At 32.7% G+C, this 21,754-nt stretch overlaps 3 protein-coding genes across 5 annotated transcripts in view; 1 reads left to right on the top strand and 2 right to left on the bottom strand.

Annotated features, from left to right (window-relative positions):
- sws (patatin like phospholipase domain containing sws) overlaps positions 1-11,487 on the bottom strand; it is a 75,403-nt gene extending 63,916 nt beyond the window's left edge. The window contains exon 1 of the mRNA XM_085946375.1: positions 11,287-11,487. Coding sequence (XP_085802501.1) covers positions 11,287-11,406 — 120 coding nt within the window. The 5' untranslated portion in view covers positions 11,407-11,487. The remainder of the gene's footprint in view (positions 1-11,286) is intronic.
- Positions 11,488-11,930: 443 nt separating this feature from the next.
- Positions 11,931-21,628, top strand: LOC147071906 (leucine-rich repeat-containing protein 57). Its single transcript, XM_085947490.1, has 2 exons — positions 11,931-12,786; positions 21,502-21,628. Exon 1 carries the CDS (start codon positions 12,068-12,070, stop codon positions 12,782-12,784), a length of 717 nt encoding a protein of 238 aa, XP_085803616.1. The 5' UTR covers positions 11,931-12,067; the 3' UTR covers positions 12,785-12,786; positions 21,502-21,628.
- LOC147071904 (uncharacterized) overlaps positions 19,278-21,754 on the bottom strand; it is a 75,640-nt gene continuing 73,163 nt past the window's right edge. For all 3 annotated transcript variants that reach the window (XM_085947477.1, XM_085947478.1, XM_085947476.1), the window contains 2 exons: positions 20,229-20,360; positions 19,278-19,545 (listed from right to left, as the gene is read on the bottom strand). In XM_085947477.1, the coding sequence (XP_085803603.1) occupies positions 19,431-19,545; positions 20,229-20,360 (247 nt within the window). In that variant the 3' untranslated portion in view covers positions 19,278-19,430. The remainder of the gene's footprint in view (positions 19,546-20,228; positions 20,361-21,754) is intronic.

The raw sequence follows: 21,754 nt of genomic DNA, 5'->3' as shown, positions 1-21,754 counted from the left end.
GCTATTAAACACACTAAAAATCATTTCATTTTGACGACTACACGTGCCGCTAACGACTAAATAAAAGCATGCAGACATGCCAGATACAAGCACTAGCCACAGGGTTGTATGTATGAGATTCCCAAAAACCTTATAGGCTATATGCTGCACGTTTGTATGCATGAGTACAAACGTAATTCGTTGTTTAGTGACGTCACGAACGTGACGTCATCATGTGTCATGGTGTCCGTATAATGGCAATCTTATAAAATTTCATTTCCCGATTAATAATTAAAATTTTTGAAATTGTAAATGTGTCTGAAAGTGTGCGAACGGTACCATATAAATTTAATAATTATTATGAACTTTAAATAATTTATCAGTTATTTTATCACATTTATTTTATAATTTTACTGTACGAAAGGATAAAGTATTGCCAGTAAACATTTCCATTTGGTGGCAATACTGAATACATACATATTATTATGACTAACTTCACTTCAATTATGAGATGTAAAAACAGAATAAGAATAAATGACAGAAATGTAAATGGATTTAGATAATAATATGTAATGATCTCTGTATAATATTATCATTTATACCAATCACCGTATGACACTAATGATGTATCCAATGTATTTGAGAGTTGTTGTGCCTTGTTTATTACAGTTATCTTACAATAATTAACTAGGTAGGTAGGTACCATAATATTTTGAAGAATGCAGAATGCTTCCAATTGCATATTTTAATGCCAGATACAGCAGTAGGTACCTATTTTTGCGGTCGTTTAGCGGAGATATTTTATCGTAATCTTACGTAAATCTATCTTATCTTTCCATGAGAAATATTGCGCTTTGTAAACGAAATAGGTACGAGTTTGTATCAGTTACCTACTAAAATTACATTTGAAAGTGACAGATGAAGCAGCCATTTTGAATGGCGTGTGACGTCAGATTAATTACGTCACAAACAGTGCTGTACGCTATATGATGGAAAATCGGTTAAATAGCTTATAAAGAATTTGGGAATCTCATACATACGGCCCACAGTCATCGGTGACTGCCAGATATTGCATGCGGAGTGCATTTCCCATGTGATGGGATGTCTGCACACGCGTTATAAATATTTCGTGTTGTGGAGACTAGACGATAGCAAGCGAACTTCTTCGGACCATACACGAGCCAACGGCGGGAAATTCATTTCTTATGAATAATAGTAAATAATAACATTATTAATCTTAAACACACGTAATATGCAATGTGCATGTGCAATTTGCCGACTTATGAATTAGATGTAAACAAATATGGCGGGCGTAAATATAGACTGCACACGTGCTAGTCAGCTATTGCATCTACGCAACTCGACAGAGAATTACAAATAAAGCCCTGCGGAGTCCATTAAAAAAGATTGAGATTATTTTTGTTTAGTATTTATTTATTTCGTATGTTCTATGAAATATGACTAAAGTTGATTAAAAGAATGGCCGAACAGATGAAGGTATAACCACCAGTGGCGAAGGGTGCATGTTGAAGGTGAGTAGGCTGTGGTAGATAATTGAAAAAAGTTCCTCGGACAGCCATTTTTAAAGGACTTGAATTTGAATTTTGTTCATATTCAGTATGTTACAGAATATGAACACTGGATGAGCCTAAGCCTAAGCTCTAGTCTAGAAAATCGGTAAAAGTATTAAGAATATATCAGTTTACCAGTGATTACTGATTATTAATTATAATTACCTAATACGTTAATGATTCTGTTTATCTCCTTCGATATTTTCCATGGTCTTTTGAATATTCGAAAAATTAATTACTACTCAGTTACTACTCACTACCACACTGAATTCGATTTAACGTTTTGTTAATTTTAGGTTATTTAAAAAAGTAAAATAAATTATTTAATATACGAATACGAAAACGGTTTTTATCGGTAATTCAGGAATGAAATTTAATTTGACTAAATTTACCGGTAAACCGATTTATTGAAAACCGACAATGCATGATCTGGTTGAGAAACATGAATATTTTTATAATATAACACAATGAAATTAATATAATTTAATAACCATTCAAAAATTAGCCATCAACTAAGAAAACTACTAAATTATGCACTATTTATTAATGCCTTCTAGGTATCTATATATTGTATACCTACATTTTTAATGTAATTTTCACAACTCAGGTACACAAAAATTATTAAAACGTAGGTAGATATTGACAGCAGTAGACAAACTTTAGAAATTCAAGAGATTCAGTGTTTACTTGACATTCACGTTGGTCTGGCCAAGATCATGGAGCGACCGTCTTTGTATAAATATGAACCTGCGGTTGGTCAAATATATACTTATGTTGTTTTTCATGTAGATTTGATTCGATGTTTGGACGAATAGATAAAAAAAAGCTTTTAATACAGCCATAAATCTGTGGAGGCCCATATATCTAGCTTAGGATCGAATATGATAAGTTTTTTTTTTGAAATTCGTGATCATTCATAAAACGAGTTAATCACTTGGTATTCATCACATATGTATCGATTAAATTGGTGTTATAATTATTGAGATTTGAATTCATTCAATGGCTTAGGATAAAACATGGGCAAAAATCATATGAATTTGTTGAACAATAATTATATGAGATTGGTGAATTCGATTTCTGCCGTTGACATACAATTCTTTAGATTCATAATACCGATTAAACGAAGGTATTTAAATAAATCAAAGAAATAGAAAATATGCATGTTAGGAAAAATACTAATACGGCAAGTAGAAAGTCTTATAATGATAAGCTTTTTTATCAAATTCATTTCCGTTAAAATACATAATACCTATTATGAAGTAAAGCAATCAAGCCATAAAGATGAATCAGTTTAAAACGTCTGAAAAAAGAGTTTGCCAACACGTCAGGGCAATTAATGCACATCTGATGCACGGGTTTTAGGTCGTTGATCGAAGTTACGAGTCACACGCGCTGACTTATTATTATTAATCATCATCAGTCGACTCATTAAACGTGAGAAGTGGCACATTTCCGAGTAAATTGCAATAGTAGACGAAAATCACACGGGATTAAGCCGACTACTTCTTAATTGTATTACTCATGGGCCAGCACATCATGCCTCAGACAATAAAAACAATGGATGGACATTTTTTTATTGTCTCCACAATCCGTTATGGATTTTGGACGCCTTTTGGAGAGGTGTCTTTACGATGTATCTATAGTCTAAGGTCTTTACAGTTTTTTTTACGATAAATAGTACCACTCGCTCAACCTATTAGGTTCATGCTCTGAACCACAAACACACATTGAAGACACACGATGGATATACCTAGTCCATTTCATAACATTTCTTTTGCAAATCGAAATTCGGATGACGAATGTCGGAAGTTTATTATACACAGTTACATAATGTTTATCGAGTCTAAATACAGTGTTTCCCAACCACCGGTGGTCCGTAAACTATTACGCGCAATTTTCAACTACTATCTGTTCATTTGAGAAGTACATATTTTTAGGCCATGTTAGTAATAAAAACGAAACAGAGCGATCGAATGGATGTCAATGCAGCGCTTCGCATCTCAGAAGCCACGGTTATCTACTATTCCAGCAAATATTATGTAGCAGCAGATTTCGCACGATTTTTTACAATTAGAAATTGATTTCTCAAATTCTCAGAAGATCTTTTAAACAATTTATTTACTGATCAGTTTCTGATTATTTCAATTTACAATACAATGTTCATGTTATATTTTTTGCAATCAGACTATTGTCTGTTATATTATAATATATGATTTCAAAGGGTAATAAGCAAAATACCACTTAAATCTATTTATGTATGCTTTAGCGGTGCGCGAAATATTTCTACTATCTATTTTCACCGATACGCAGGTATAGAAAGGTTGATAATCACTGGACTATAAAATATCATCATATCAATGTCAAATAAGTAGGTATAGTCAACATTAAACAATAACAATGAAGAATTCTTGCGAAAATCAATCATTCACGGCATTTTTTCCGCTCTCACTTCTCAAGTGTTGCCAGCTTTTAGTACCATTGAGGGGAAACGTTATTTCGAGTCGTGTCTGGAAATTTGTACGTATGCAGTTCGCCGTATCACACTTCACCGTGAAATATTGAATCGGAAATATATGGTCGTATGTTAAAGATCGTCCAACCTCTTTGGGTCGTATAGGTAGTACTGAGATAAAATTCATGTCTAAATAAAACAGGGTTCGTGTCGGTTTACATGAAGCTAGCGGCAAACAAATTTTGAAAATAGCCGATATACTGGATTATTTGTTAGGTTAGGTTAGGTAAAATATCAAATCAAACATATGAAATTTAATATCTGATAACAATAATGATAGCGTTATTAACAGATATTTGAAACCAATCAATATCAATCCAATACCAATCATATTGAATCTAATAAAATTGGAGACCGTACAGTATACGGTCATCTCTTTCCGATAGAAAGCTCACGGCGAATTGTGCTATGATGAAATGTTTTACGTAGGTACAATTTACATGTAACCATTTCGAGTATAGCCACATTTGCAGCTAAACTTTGGAAAAGCAGCTAAAACTGTATGTTCCAAAAACATTTCGATTAAAAAAATAGAGTAGTTGACGTGGTCAAACGAAATAAAATCTATTATTCCCAATTAATGTCATGGAAAAATCGCTCGAATTGTTTACTTGCATAACAATGCTCCTCATGCATGCTTATCGATTATGTGGATTTAATTAATTCATTGAAAAACACACAATTTCAAGGCCGTGTTATTTATTGGAGTTAATCCATTATTTATTGGATAAACGCTAATCGTAATCAAAACACTAAATAAAACACATCGGTATATTCTGTGACCTTGGTAAAAATATGTTTCAGACAATTTAAAAGTCAAACAAGTTATCGGGAATAATAATTACTTTCATTTAACGATTTAACACAAAGTTATCAGTTATCATGCAGTGGACAGCATACTTGGATATTATGTATTATAGTGGATAACTGCATTTAGGTTTATGTATATTATTATTTATCACGAATGCGTATGATATTGATAAATGTCTGTTTCAATAGCACAACATGTAAATAATAATAACCATTCAAGAACAAAATAGGTACCTACTCTAAGAAAATGCGAAAGTGTCTTTCGACACAGACGTTATAAAATTGCTTCCATTGGAAAGACCCAACATAGGTACTTTGGTACATGGTAGAGTAGATGGTGACGAATAACAAATATTAAAAAAGAAAAAAAAAAGAACAAGAAAAGTGTGAAAAGCCGCTAAAGGGAATATTTTTGTTACGGGAAGTGATGACATTACTTATTCCAACATGGTGGAATGGCGGGAAATATTTGTCAATGGAGGTTGTCAGAGAACATACATAATTAATAATAATATGATGTTTGACGAGCATAATTATACAATATAAGATATGAAATATGAAGATTTGCAGTATTGGCAGAGTACAAAAGTATGTTGGCACATTTTCTTGGCAAATAACGGAAGATATTATATTATTGACATAATATTTCAATTCAGATAACAGTGCCAACACATACAAAATCTCAAGTGTTCATTCATTAAAAAAATGGCGTAAATAGGTAATTTATAAGTTAACATATTCTAGTTTTACATGTAGTTTAGGTATGAGATAATAAAATGTAGAAAACCAATTTGACATATAAAGTTGTTTTTTAAGCCCGATAGAACTTACAGTTGTAAAAATAACAAATTAGCTTTAACCATTTTTTTAATATTGTATTCGTAAGGTTTAATACATGACATTAACATTTGAAAATGATTCTTGATGAAGCGCATTGGATGTTCAATTGTGGGCCACTTTCTAGCACTAATGGCCGTATCATAAGTCGTTTGTTTATCAGCGTAAACCAGAGTGACTTTGTGTAACCTCACAGGAAATAATCCAGAGGTGTAAAATCGCACTATTTAATTGGCAGGTCTATTTCTCGAAATCAATATATTATCGTCAAATTTTGATTTTAAAAAGTCGATGGTTGCGGTCGCCGTGTGGCAACGTAGCATCATCCTGTTGAAACCACATTTCGTCCAGATCAATGGTCCAGCAACGATCTCCATTAACCGCTACGCGAGCTTCGGCCTCATTGTTGAAGTAAAATGGTCCGATGATGCCACCAGCGTGTAAACCGCACCAACCGGTGCATTTTTTGGATCTAATCGAGTATGTTCGGTCTCTTACGGATGGAATGCAAATTTTGCTTAAAACATGTTGTCAAAAATGAGCCTTATCGCTGGAGGCAATTTGGGGGTAAAACGACGTGTTTAAGAGTTTAAGTTGCGCGAATCTGCGACTGATTTTCCAAGTAAATTTTGGAAATTTGGTAGCGTTTCAACCGTGACTCTGTTCACGATGATTTGTCAGACTACACTGGTAATAATTATCAAAAAGTGAGCACAGTATCAGTGCTCAGTTTGACAGTTAACCCTTTCGTAAGTCATATTTAAGCAAAAAAAAAAACACCCGTTATATGAAAATTTATTGATGGAATAAATTATTCGATAAAAACGTAATATATTTGTATACAGTATACAATGTAGAAATATATCGATATAGCTGGTATTCTTAGTTCAATCGTACGAAAAAAAATGAAACCGAGGACTTTTGCAAAGAATTCATACACATAAGTACATATTATATGCACGTAAAAAATCATATTAGGTACATACCGATTCAATAATACCACCCATGCATAGGTGTTAGTATTTATTATACAGGAGCACGAATCAAGCTGAATTGAAAGTCAAACTCAACTTTAGTTACGTTGTTACGTATTTTTTTTTATCTATAACATAACGCAGTATTATCAAACATATTATGTACCAAGTCATTATGTAAAAAAATGTGACAAAATCTAATCTTGAATTCAAGGAGAAATATTTTTACTTTTTGTCACATGTTGCTTTATTATGGAAGTAAGTAGGTAGGTACATACAATACCGACGATGAAATGTAAATATTATCAGCAAGTAGGAAGTACCTAATATTTACGCATTCTGATGCTGTCAAAGATATCGTATCAGAATGCTTTTAAATATTTAAAAATATAATCTAACTGTGTCAATAATAAAATTATTGTATTTCCTGTATTTTCTTGCGGTATCAATGTCCTTAAAGAGGTCAACGTTCAGATACAAAAGGTTTATTATGAAAATAGTTAAATTGGTTGATTTGGGTCCTCGAGACGTTCCGACTTCGTTGGCCGTTTCCGTTTGTGTCAATTTTGTTGTCGTAGGCGTGTCTTGTGATTTTTTTCTGTTGCCGGAATGATAAAGATGTACAACCAAATCGGAACGCAATACCTATCTATATAGAGCAGAAGGATTCGACGCCCTATTATTGTAATTAAAGGAAAATTTAGCAATTTATATGCTTTGGAACCATTATTTTAAGCCACTAGTACAAAATGTGTCCATAATGCGAATAGCAGTATCGCTATTTTTATTTGTTATAACTGCGCAAAAGACCCGTACGTATTTTCGTCTTCAAAATTTGGAAAACCTATATAAGATTCGCAGATTTTTTAAATACCTAGATAGGCAGACATGTTAGAGTTAGAAGTTTCCATTGAATTATTTATTATCATTTCACACGATGCATAAAATAAGGGAATGCAACGTAGAATGACAAATAATTTAGTGAATTCCGTTGTTACAAAAATATACTATTTTGTTTTTCTTTCATAGTACAAAAATAACACGAAATTTGCACATAGGTACCGCGATATAAAAATAAAAGTATAAGTAGGTATACTATAGTACGGTATGTATAATGTATAATAAGATTCGCAGACTTTCACGTGGTCGTTCGTTAGTTATAAAGACGATTTTTTTTGATTGGGAACAAAACGGTTTATTCCATCCCACCATCAGATAGGAAAAATAATCTTGGCAGCCGAAAAAATATCCTCATAATATTGTTATAGTGTAAAAATAAAATGTTAACATTTTACCGAGATATTCTCCATTAAACTGAAAAAAAAAACAGTTGCCATATCCGGAAAAAAACAGCGATCTGTTGGATTATACACGTGCACTGGAAATATAAATAATGCAATACTACGAGAAAATTGTATCGATAGTAGATAATATGCATTATTAGGTGGGTACGTTGGAAAATATCCACGGTTATCTGTGTATTGTAGAAAAATGTTATTTTAATAATTTTAAAGTGTGCAGTGTTTTGTAAATTCGCGGTGACATCGAAACTCGCATATCGCGTGTAGTTTTCCAGATATTATGAGATGCATACCGACAGATAATAATATTATTATGGACAACCTTGAAATAATAACAAGTTACATGAGTGGGTCTTGCAGATAGTAAACAAATCGTACAAAAACAAACTCTCACTGACACAACACATACTAATACTGTGCGACAGTGGGTGAAATTATTCATTCAGCGTAGCGTATCACGGAACATGCTTTTATTTTTAATCAACAAATATATTGGGAGGTGTGTCCTCACTTAATGGTGTCCTTCATAGAACGTAGATCTCGTAGATCAGTGGTTTTTAAACTTGTTCGTCTCGCAGTGTTCATCAGGTCTGAATATTTTCCAATTTCCCTGAAAAATACCAAATCGTGGGACGAATGAGTCTGCTGTACCCTACGCAGTTTCTTTATCTCGGAATCAAACTGCACACAGCTGACAGCTCCCAGTGACACGTCATGTAGGCCAAGTTCCAATCTAAGGTCGACTCAAAATGCCCTCAGATTGGTACATGTAGGTACTCACGTATAGGAACTGTACACGGATAGTAAGCGACGTTATGTATTATTCGCATCCTTTCTTCATTAATTTACTGCCTAAATCCAACCCTTGACCTCCTATCAAAGCGGGATGTTACTACAGCTACCCAATTTTCCTCAGATTTTGAATCCATATGAACTTAAATTCCTGTAAGTTTGAAATCAGTTGCAACGGTAAGATAAGTGCTATTCATAAATAATTTTACGTCGCAAGAATGGGATCTACCGTAATTCGTACATCAGCGCATTGTATTGAAATTGAAAGGATTTGTGTTTGTGTTATTGGCTGGATATTGGGGCAGAGTTTGAATACAACTGTCGTACTTTATAGTTTAAGGTGAAATAGGCTGTCATTGAACATAGAGGCAATTAAAAAATGGTAGTGTTACCATCTACTCGTAGTTATGTCCAGAATATTTATTACATCTATGACCCAGAACTGTTTTTTAAGGTACGATTCCAGACGTTCGAGAGGAAACATCCAACGGTGTTTAGTTCCCTTGTTGGTGTGGATTAGGATACCCCACGGTTAGGGCTGTCAAAAAGGATCGATACTTTCTTTCGATATGACGGTCCTACCACGGCTTCATAAGCTACATAAGTGGCCACTCGTCCATCGTCGGCGTATGTACCTACGGCCATACCTACATATCATTATGATTACTGTAGTTTCGACGAGTTTGGTCGAGTTCGCGATGCCTAGTTTACTTTCGTTGCCGTTCGACATCCATGGAGACGAGAAACGACACGTGCACGGACGACACAAAATACTGTATAAAAAATGGGGCGACATTTTGCCGCTGCCCAGGGGCGGTATTTTGTCTAGGGACGTCACTGCCTAGATAATTTAAAAGCCTGTGAGGATGTTTTTCTTCATATCTTTTTCGTTTTATCTTCTTGTATTCTTAAGATCGGTTCATAGTCCGAAAAAACTGTCAATTTAATTAATGTTTCATTATTGTAGAATTAACAAAAGCTTTGTTTCCAAACCATTGACAAAGCTACGCGGAAGACAATGTAATGATTGCTAATTATTCACATCCGCACACAAAGCGAAGGATGATGATGATTGATTTTATTATTACTTAGTCTATATGATTTTCTTCATATTACGATTGGTTTATCACTACTCTATTAAAATGCATTGTTATGCTAATGTTGCTGGGGTTCGCAGGATACTTGGCTACTACAAAAATGGGTCGCGTCGTCGCGTACGAAAAGGTTTGGAGCCACTGGTATTGGATGCAGTGACGTCCCTAGATAAAATGCCGCCCCTAGGCAGCGCCAAAATGCTGCCCCATTTTTTTATACAGCATTTTTATCATATTTCATGAGTCCAATATCTAAGAAATGTGTTGTATTGATAGGTACATTAAATTACTAACAAAATATCAGACAGTAATTATTCGCAAATCTGGACGTGTCGTTTCTGGTCACCAAGGACGTCGAAGGGCGACGGAAGTAAACTAGATATCGCGAACCCGGCGGAAAGATATTTTCGTTATTACTAAGTTTATGTAGCTATTTCTATATATTTCAAATGATTCTCCTCGATTTGCCGCCCATCGAATAACTGCCGCCCCAAGCGATGCTCAATTTGCCTACCCCCACGGGACGTCACTGATTGGATGTATTGGAAAAGAAAAAATATTCCATTGCATGAACAAATACAATAAAATGACTGGTACACATTATAATAAGGTACTTGCTGTAAAATAATTATTAGTATGTACACCTTTTCATTGCATTGCTATGACAATATAGATATTATTTTCTTAAATCTATAATCAAATTTCAAAATTAAGTGACACCCCGACACTCATTGTTCAGATACGATGGAAGAACCTAACAACATAGACTAATATTGCCTAACACTTAGGTCCTAAGTACTTACTAATGCGTAATTATTTTGTGGAACATGTAAATACTAGTTTTTTTTATTTGAACAACGATTCACTGATTGAATAATATGCACCTACCTGGTTAACACTCCTTGTATCATCTTATTTAAATAATATACATAAATTCACATTGTATTTTAATAATCTGAATTTACGTAGGTACTAGCCAAATGACACAAGATGGGCGTTGAAATACTATTAAAAAAAACTTTATCATTAATGTAATAATCTACAACTATTAATACAATAACAATGCTGTTGTGAAGTTGTGCGATTGAAAGTGCGAAATCCACAACGTCCGCAACTTTAATTGATAAATTCGATAAAAACATTACGCATGTCATGTTTTGTTTGTACAACACTTTGACGCATAAGCAAACAATACATCAATTTTCTACATGTTGCAAATGAATACATAAAATGCCGGCTATATACGTATTAGCCAATTCATTTAAGGAATTGTATGGGTATTTTTAGGATATGTTACATAATTCGCACGACAATAACACAAAAGAATTCTCTCTCCACTCAAGGTTTTCAAAGCGGTTGTTTTCGTTGTAAAAACTTGGCAAACATGGGTAGCCTTGAAATCGATTTTACACATACCTGGTTTTCTTGTACTACTTCGACAGCCTGGGTAGCCCAAAAAGGCAGCACGAAACTGTCATATTTTTCATTAACACTAGAGAAATATCTCATAGGATCCAAAATACTTATATCACTCATTATAACTTATTCATCGCGGCACTATAATATTATTATCAGCTGTGCGTCTGTCAAACTCTAGATAGATTTCCTGTTTGGAGTAATTATCCTTAGTGTTTCTATTTAAAAACGATGTTATATGAGCACTATTTTTTGTTATCGTTTTTTTGTTGTTTTTTGATATTTTAATAATTCTCGAATACTTAATTTTAATAGAATAATAAATATCACAAAGATAACAAATAATATAATAATATTTGTTATTGATTTATTTTTGCAAAAGGAAACATTAAAATTATAAACAATGCAACATACAATATCTCGATTAAAATAATGTTATTGATAATGAAACCTTACCAGTGATAAGAAAAATATAGGTTATAATAAAGATATTGAAGGCACCGTCTAACCTCTTTGTGTTATAACATTATTGTAAAAAAATATTGGTCCAAAAGACTGTTTTTAATTTTTGGGTTAAGTTTTTTTGTAAATAATATATTTAATAATCAAGGAAAATAAATTACATTGATGGCAGCCCTACTAAAGTGAAACGTCAAAACTTGACAAGTAGAAAGTAAATAATGTTCCGAGCCCTTGAAATTATTAAACATCGTAATCAATAGATTTGGGAGAAAAACATCACGGGCAAAAATCATTCAATAGCATAATAACAGTTAGGAAAATGGGGAATTCCGGACTTAAGCAGCACTACACGACTGCATCTAAGACAGGTCTGCTGAAAATATCCGATCTAAAACTTAAAGAGCTCCCACCAGAAATGAAAGAGCTCACTGGCCAGCTAAGAAACTTAGACATATCACACAACAAGTTCGAAACTCTGCCCAATTTGATAGGCAACTTTTCAGTGTTGAAGATATTAAATATGAGCCACAACAAACTGGTACATTTGCCACCTTGTATAGGACAACTCTTGAAGCTGGAGAACTTGAACGTGGGGTATAATTCTATTACAAAGCTGCCCGAAACTATCAGTAATTTGAAAAACCTCAAACAAGTGTATTTGAATAACAATCTGTTGATGGAGTTCCCAGTTGAATTCGATGAAATGAAACATTTGGATGTGCTGGAATTGTCTCACAATAAGATTACTAACATTCCAGCTTCTGTTGCCAAATTGCAGGTTTCAGAATTGAATATAAATCAAAATCAAGTGTCCAGTATAGCGGAAGAAATCTGCGAATGTCCAAAATTGAAGGTATTGCGGTTAGAAGAGAATTGCTTGCCTTTGACTGCGATACACCTGTCTCTTCTGCAAGAATCCAAGGTTCATACACTTTGTTTGGATGGAAATCTGTTTGATTCTAAGCAACTGATGAGTTTAGATGGTTATGATGACTACATGGAGAGATTTACTGCTGTTAAAAAGAAGATGTTTTGATTGTGAGTGGATGTTCCGTTTCTTACGTATCTCAGATTGCTATTCCATTAAATATTAAATCACCATGATGACTTATTAATTGCTTATTAAAATTGTATTTATATAAATATGGACTACAATATGTATTGATAGATTGTGTAATCTGATTTTCACGCTAAAGCGAAATACTTGACCATCAGACAAACTCCCCCGGTACACCAAACATTGGCATAATAATTATTAGACAGATTCTCCCTATTATGAATTCTGCATCCATTTCTTCGCAAATCTTCTTAAAAAGTCTTGATTTTAGTGGGCGGTATTTAACACAATTCTCATGTCACAAATTTTCAGTAATACACTACATATATTATGTAGATAAGCTACCAATTGATTTTTCCGACCATGTCCGATCCTAATTGGATCATATGGGCCTCCATAGAGTAAAGGTTTGTATTAACAGATTTTGTTTTTTACGAGAAATGGATGTCAGCCACTTGCTCAACCTATTAGGTCCATACCCTGACTCACACACAAATTGAAAAACAATATGTGTACTTGCCAGACCCAGAATTCGAACCTGGGACCCATGGCGTGATAGTCCAACGCTTAAACCGCGCGGCCACCGTGGGTAATGATAGTCACTTATTATTAATTGCTGATCATTATCTTGTGTGGCTTGTTAGAAGATTTTTTGTTATGCTATTAAAAAAAAGGAAAGTGAAATTTAAAAAAAAATGGTGGAATACTATTACACTCGCAGCACACCTGGTTGAAATACTGGTGAAATATTTTTGCCAAAATGAAATAATTAGCTTTAACCAGCTTCGCACCTTCGTCATTACGTCAACTCTGTCTATGCGATTAGTTGACATTTAAGTTGACAGGCACATATTGCTTTCTTCAAAAATAGCTTACAAAAAATTTGGAGGATACTCAGCACGATTGTCGCTTTCAATTATAGCTTAATAATTTGTTTTGTCAAAAAACACCGAATTCATCAAATTGCAAAAAGCACAACAATACACAATGGCCTGTATGCATAGAACATTTTATTCACACAAGAACAATTAATGAGGTGTATATTTTTAAAAACTGACATGTCCACAATTCATTATTTGAGTAAAATGACGTTTTGGTGTTTTTGTATTGAGTTTTAAATTTTGATTTCATAATATGCCTTTGGCGGGTTTTGGAAATTATAGATTATTAATTTTGTGTGAAATTACGCATAGAATATGTACGTATTATTGTTAGATTTTGAACATTATAAATGTGGACACACCTACAATGGCCGAATGGTTATCAAGGCTGTTCCACTCTGTGGGGGTCCATATTATGATCTTCTTCGGATCGAACATGGTTAAAAAAAATATGTGGGCTTATCGGTTTTTGGAAATTGTTGCATCCAATATTGTTCCTACTATAGAAACATTTGTATTAGTGTATAAATGCTATTTGAACATCACTGTTTTTTTGTTGTCTAATTACACATTTAGTTAGATTTGGTAGTTGGGTTTCTTTGATATTCTGACCCTGTCAGCGCTCGAAATGGAAAAGTTTACGAACCGGAGCGCTCGACAAATTTTCTGAAGATATTTACACAGTCATCAAATCGTATGTGTATTTTATAAAAATATGTGTGTCAGATTTTCTATTCTATGGCCTATCTAGATCAGACGCTCAACATAATTTTTCCACAAGACGGAGTGATAATTTTACAAATTTCATGAGCCGGAACGGCGCTCCGGTGCGTTCCGTTCCATTTCGAGCCCTGGACCCAGTGGATTAAATGGCACCCATGTGTGCGATTGTGAATGCAATTTTGCTTTCTTTCCTGAGTTTGGATTAAGTTGGTGTTGCGTCAAATGCCTACATGCAACAGATGGCATTGAGAACTAATTTTTTTTGGAATCACACTTACTTAGTCGTTAATGTATAATACAGTCCAAATTATTTTATCTGTTTCCTTACTGATGTTACACGAACCGGTATAATTAAAAATACTGGCAAGTAAAATTATATTCCACAAAAATTTTACAAAAACATGAATAATTTTTGTTTTGTTTTTTATGGCTTTCTTGACTGAGTTAACCAAAGAAAAAATAATTTATGAAATCAATAATATTTATTGTAATTACATTGAAGAAAAATTTTCATTTATACCTCGCTTTTTTATGTTATTTATATTACAAAAAGTATCTTCAAATAATTTAATTATGACCTATAGTTAATTATCATTGGCTTTTGTGGTATGCCGTGGTAGGGTTATGCAGCCTAATAGTTAATATCAGTGGCGAAGACGATAATAACAAACTATAATAATAACAATACACACTTAGACAGAGATCACTGCATTCTAATATATTTGTATATTATGGCTAGGGATTGCAATACCGGTATTTCAAAACTGGTATTCAATTATTTATCGATACCGAAATACCGGTATTTTCGGTATTAAAAAAGCATACACGTTTATGTTTTTCTTAAAATGAATTTAATGTTATTTTTCATTACTAACTACTATTTATTGTACTTAGATAAGTATATTAAATTTATTAGTGTATAATTGTTATGCTGCCGAAACGCAAATATATTGACTTAAACCAAGAAAAGTTAAATAAAATTAAATCAAAATAAAATCCCTCATATAATTATGGAATTGTCGCAATAAATTAACATACCTATTTCGAAAAAGACAATATTCGTGGCAAACTTTTCCAATTATTAATCTATAACTTACTATTGATCCAACGTTGGTAGTATGTACCTACATCCAACAAATGTTGAATTTTTTCTGTTTCCGGACTGTAAAAATGAACAGTTCTAAAATATTATGATCAATACATATTTATAAAGGTCAACATAATAAATGTAGGTGGGTACTTTACGTTGCCATAAAATAGTGTTTTAAATAGATTTTAATAGTTACCTATATTTTTCGATAGGTACTTCTTTTTTTCATTAATATGTTTTGACGAATACCGGTATTAATACCGGTATTCAATAGTAAATACTGAAATACCGGTATTGATATATTCATTCGGTATTGCAATCCCTAATTACTGCAATTTGGATACAATATGAGGATGTATGTATATTGTATTGAAACAAAGACTTACATCCTATTCTTACACCATTTAGATAAAGTTAATACAAATTTAAGATACGTTAGATAAGTTACAAGTTGAGGTAAATGAGAAGAGTAAAGTGCCAGAATTTTATCGGTAGCCACGCAGGCGCATTGGTAGCGTTGCATTGTCTGGGTGATACCAAAGTTGAATATAAAATTTCCTCAACTCGCCTCACTATACCAAGTAATATGTGGGAATTTGTTGTACATAATATTCAGTTTTACTCTAAAATTTCAGATTATGTTTTATTTTAAATAATATTATTATTTTTGTATAGGAGACCGAGTCTTCACCATTAGTTATACGAATTGTTAAACCCAGATACATTCAAGGAAGATATTTTTCATTCAATTATAGCACCTGTAACTCACGTATTTTCTTCTCTTATTTATGCTATTGTCACTTTGTTAGTATGTGCGTGTATACATAATTTGGTATTAGTATTTTAATATAAATTAATTGTTCAAAATACCAACGAAAACTACTCGCGAGATTGTTTATTCATTCATATCACACTTATTACTTGTGAGAAATTTCATAATTATAATTAGTGTAAAATAATGATGAAAAATCATAATAAAATTATACATTTTTGTACAAATAAATAAATAGGCATAATATAAAAAAGTACAGACAAATTCTGTTATATGATGGTTTTTTCACAATATCAGATATTATGTAAATATTCGGTATTTTTCACATTTATTTTGTTTTTATCTTTTTTTAATTTAATTATTTTATTTTTTATTATTTTATGCTCAGTTGCTTAATGTTCATACAAATAATAAAATTGTTCATTATTCTTTTTTCCATACTGATTACATACAAGATTTCAGAGTAACACTGAATTGATATTCTAGAATGTAGAATAAACCCTTTTGTAAATATGTAGGTCATTTGTACTGGTATGTTTTATTTTGAAACTGTTTGTACATGTATTAAATTACAATTTATTTTTATACCTAGTCATTTCCTATTGTAACAATCCATAGATAATTATTTAGATATTATCAAAAGCTTTTTCTTACTGTCAACTATTTACACTGCAGCCATTCAAACTACGTAGTGGTCATTTATGGTATTAAAAATTCACTATGTCTTGTCTAACAGCAATGGTCATGTGAATTTCAAAGCAGGGGCACGGAATATAATTTGTCGCAGTATACTTATTAAAGTTTCAGAACATCGAATGTATTTAATGTTACTGGCAGGTTGGCAATAACACATAAGTTTAATTTAACGTGTGCTGTGCAGTCATTTTTCATATTTAATATTCACCGGCAAAGAAATACTACCGTCGAACCTCTCTATTCTTCAGAGTGTCTCGGAGGTTTGGTAACTGTATAGAGAGCCAGCATTGCATAATGTTATGTTTTAAAATACAATATCTGCTTAAAACTACATTGAATTATATTATTATTGTGGGTATTGATTATTGTATGATTGTTTATTTCGTTGATTTGGTATATCAACAGTAACAAACTTTAGTCATTTTTACTTGTATACATGCCATAGGTAGGTAGGTATATAGAGCATGAAGACGACGAAAGGTGAAACCGGTGTTACTGTAAGTGATCGCTGTATGAAGTATTAGTATGAACTTTTGTCAATTAGAATATTAATTTTATTTCCATGATGTACATCTATGAATATGATTAATTTACAGTGATTTGATTAAATACAATAGTTTTTTTTTGCATATAGCTGTTTAAACAGTTAGCACTTAATGTAACATATTGTGTATTTTGTTCACTTTATATATTGTAATAAATATAAATGTTTTATCACAAATGGTATTGTTATTGCGTTTCTATGTTATGGTTTTCTAAATGTTTTGATTACTTACAGTGAACTTACACTATACGCTCGAACGTGTGGACTTTACGTATACTTAATGGCTTTTTCAAATCATCAAACCATTTCGTTCTACAGCCAAAAAAAATACTTTCGATATTATTTTCGACATTTAGAAAAAAATATTGTGTGTGTAAAAATGTACACCTGATCCTCTTTTTGCACGGGGGATACGTTCCAAAGACTACCGTGCAAAACAAAACTGTGTAAAAAAAGATAAGGTGCCCATACAAAAATGGTAGATAGGTTCCATTACTTAATCAACCCAAAATACGAAATTCTTCAACTCAAAAATAAATCGAATTTATTTATTATTTATACATAAAATATTAATACATAAAAATACACAGTTTTCGATTTAAATTAAATTTAGCAAAGAGAAATATATTCATTCAGTGTAGCTACTTGACGATAAACGTGCCCGTTTACTGCTGTTTTTCGCTGGCGAAAAATCACTCTCATCGCTGGAAATATTTAATGACGCTGACGCCGAAGCACGCGGCGCGTCTCTCGTATCGAACCCGAAGTGACTGACTAGTGGCGCCATGTATGTACGTATGTATGTCTGGGCGGCATCCGGTGACAACATATGTATGCACCAGTGGCGTGCAGTCCATTGAAACTCAATTTTTTGATAAATATGTCCATATTTAGTAGTTTTATTCTATTTAGTTTTTTAAACCGTGTCAAAGCAAAAAAATCAGTGTAAATAAAAAATAATCGGTACTTTTTTTAAACTGTGTTATTTCGAAACCGTGCAAAAAGAGGATCGGGTGTATATGTGCAGGGTTGGGTATTTTTGAGTACCCCCCCTTTCGAAATTCAAAACTATGTAGAATACAAGTATTTATTTAGATACAAAAAATTTCCATGATTTTTCAAATGTATTTTAGTGAATAATTCATAATAATCGATAGTATGTGCAATCTCGCCAGTCTATTTAGTCATTGTTGACTGTAGAAAGTGTGTTATCTTTTTCAGTATGTACATACATTAAATGATCTTTCCTCTTCTTTTACACTCTATATTACAATATATGGTAAAAAAATTGAAGTGCATCAATTACCGCCGTGTGTTGATCGGTACTTGCAAAACAATGAGATTTGTTTGCGAATAAGTTATTCATTTTTTATAACAGAGTTCAAAATTGAAACCCCTCAAATCGTGAGCTTCGGGACAAATTACCCCCTTTTCCCCTCTTCTGATTTTGCCATTTTATGTGCATTAAATAATTTATGTCAATAAACAATAATTATTGGAGATTCGTCAACATCTGCCTCATAAAGTTTGACGAATGACACTCGACAAGAACTACATGACTGAAGGTTAACCTCAAAGGATTTACAAAGCGCTTTCTCATTTCGGACAAGGAATGAAAATTCTACTATTTATTATTGTGATTATGAAACAGGTACCTTCCTAATCAAAATGCAATTTTAACTAGAAATTTTGGGATTTTGATTTTTTTTTCTAAAATTATGGAAATGGGATGGAAATAAATGATACACTATGTTGCATTTTGTTTTATAGTCGTATTTTATTGTCTGTGATGTTATGTTAAATATAAATATATTATACAAGTATTGCAAGTATAAAAATATAATTAATCTCATTATCAATTAAGTAAATATTAAAATTACTTTATCAATTATTACCATGTTACTTTGCGATCCATCGTTTTATCCTCTAGGTTTGATAAAATATGACATTTCCCACATGGTATCCTCATGGTGAATTTTATCAAAGTTGCTAAATATTGCCAAGATTTGGTCTTGTTTTTTTAAAGGGTACGGTCTAAAAACAAAACATGTTCACATTATTTTAGGGTAGATTAAATTCCATCCATAGACTGACATGTCTGGCAGATAATCGACAGATACGTCATCCAGTGGTACTTGAAAGACATAAAACGGCCACATATAAATGGAGTGAAAGATGCTGTATGAGAACCTTCATTCATCAGTGTATATTCTCCAGCTAATGAGGATGAGATTGGTTTCACAAAATTAATGTCGGGTCTTACATATTTAAACTATTGAAGACAGATTTAAAAGGAGAAAAAAATTAGCCGACAGCCAGATTAGACTTTGTAGTGAATTTGACAAGAGTTTACTAAACAACTGTTTACTTTTGTAAAAATATACAAACCTGATACTTACACCTGCTCACTTAAGTGGAATGCATAGCAATACGGGTAAAAACGATCTGTCATATTTTGTCACTTTAAACAAGACCTAACATAACAACCTACTAAATAGGTACTTATTTCTAATTTGTGTTAGTATTTGGTTAATTTTTATGGCCTAATTGACATGTTGCGAATTATTATTACAGTGGTTCACTTCATGTAGCGTGGGGCGATTTAACAACTACTACCTATTTTTATTTTTCTCATCGTCTAGTAAGTAAGAAGAAGTAAAATAAGAAATTAGGTAGGTATACCAAAATATTACAAAAGAAGAAAGTCAAATACTTACACTTTACGAAACCGACGTATGTTATCCAAAATAATGTATTGTTGCCAGCGTTTTGAAAAATTAATCTTTCCATCTGAAAGTAGGTTCGGGCTCCCATTGTGAAGCGCTGTCAAGTCTTTTAATGTCAGAGCACTAGAAAATTGAAAATCCATTTGAATTCAGTCAGGGAATGTGTTCAAATTCATTTTTACTTATTTGAACAACTGAAATAATAAATTTACTATACATGTTCATTCACAACATGCTATAAACAATATATAATATACAGTACTCTATTGGCAATCCGCCACCACAAAAACCAGACAAGTGTCCAATAACTGAAAGCGGCGGATTATAGGGCATAGGTACATACAAAATATGGTAAAAATTAAAACAGGTATTTCGTAAAAATAGTTTTTTGGAGAAATTTGTACTAGCAAATTACGGTTTTATTTATAATCAAAATCAAATATTTACTAAATTATACCTACGTATTTATAAATATTAACTAAATATTAAACAGTAAATCACTTGACACAACCAGTTGTTCAGTGAGGCAGATATTCTTGAATGGCTTAGGATTCATGTTCCCTATGATCAAAAGCTTCATTTTGTGTGTCCCGGGTGCATTGGAGTACGGCATAATTGTGATGCGGTCCTTGGGCACTTTCCTCCCTGGTACATTACTTTCTTCGTGATGAACGTACGTTTTACGAAGGAAAAGTTTCCAAAATAAACCCATCTCATCTGCGTTGTATACTTGTACGCGGCGGACTATTGAATTTGACAATCAAATACCAGCGAATTATAGAGCTTGATTTAGTGCCTTCAACTAGTAAAAAAAACGGCGGATTATAGTAGTTGTCGGATCGAGCGGCGGATTACTGAGAGTGTTCTGTATAAATAAGTAATTTTCAGGTCCGAATCCTGGGTCTGACAAGTACACGTATTGTTTTTCAATTTGTGTATGAGTCAGAGTATGGACCTAATAGGTGGAGCAAGTGGTAGACATCCATTCCTCGTAAAAACAAAATCTGTTAATACAAGATCGCCCATCGATCAAGGCCCATATGATCTTATAATGATCGGACATGGTCGGATAACATCTACATTGGAGCAGGGCTCGAAATGAGCCGGTGTTCCGTTCCGGTTCATGAAATCCCCCAAATCATTGTTCCGTCTCATGGACAAATTAATTTGACTATTTGAGTTAGTTAGGCCATATAACAAAAAATCTAACAGATTTTTATAAAATATACTTTCATAAAATCAGATAACTATGTTAATGTTTTAGGAAAATTATTTAGTGTTCCAGTTCGTAAAATTTTTCATTTCAAGCGCTGCATTGGGCTATTATCCCAACAAGAGAATATAATATTAGGTGGAGAGTCCATTCAAGAAAAAAAATTTATGTTGGCATCTATAATTACGGGACGTGCCTGAAGATTGTCTAAAGTTAGTAAGTATGTACTCCCATCATCATTTTTTTACTACTGCCGTTCCAGTTCCTTCTTAAAATCTAGCCGTATTTTAATAAATAATTCTTA

This window comes from Rhyacophila brunnea, unplaced genomic scaffold (genome assembly GCF_057557595.1).
Source record: "Rhyacophila brunnea isolate RB1 unplaced genomic scaffold, BYU_Rbru_1.0 scaffold_2, whole genome shotgun sequence".
Classification (NCBI taxonomy): domain Eukaryota; kingdom Metazoa; phylum Arthropoda; class Insecta; order Trichoptera; family Rhyacophilidae; genus Rhyacophila; species Rhyacophila brunnea.
Note: the sequence above shows the minus strand (reverse complement) of the source record. Positions and strands in the feature narration are given on the sequence as shown.

Bases quoted from the DNA above. Each gene is read 5' to 3' on its own strand.
- LOC147071906 (XM_085947490.1), top strand. From the start codon at position 12,068: ATGGGGAATTCCGGACTTAAGCAGCACTACACGACTGCATCTAAGACA.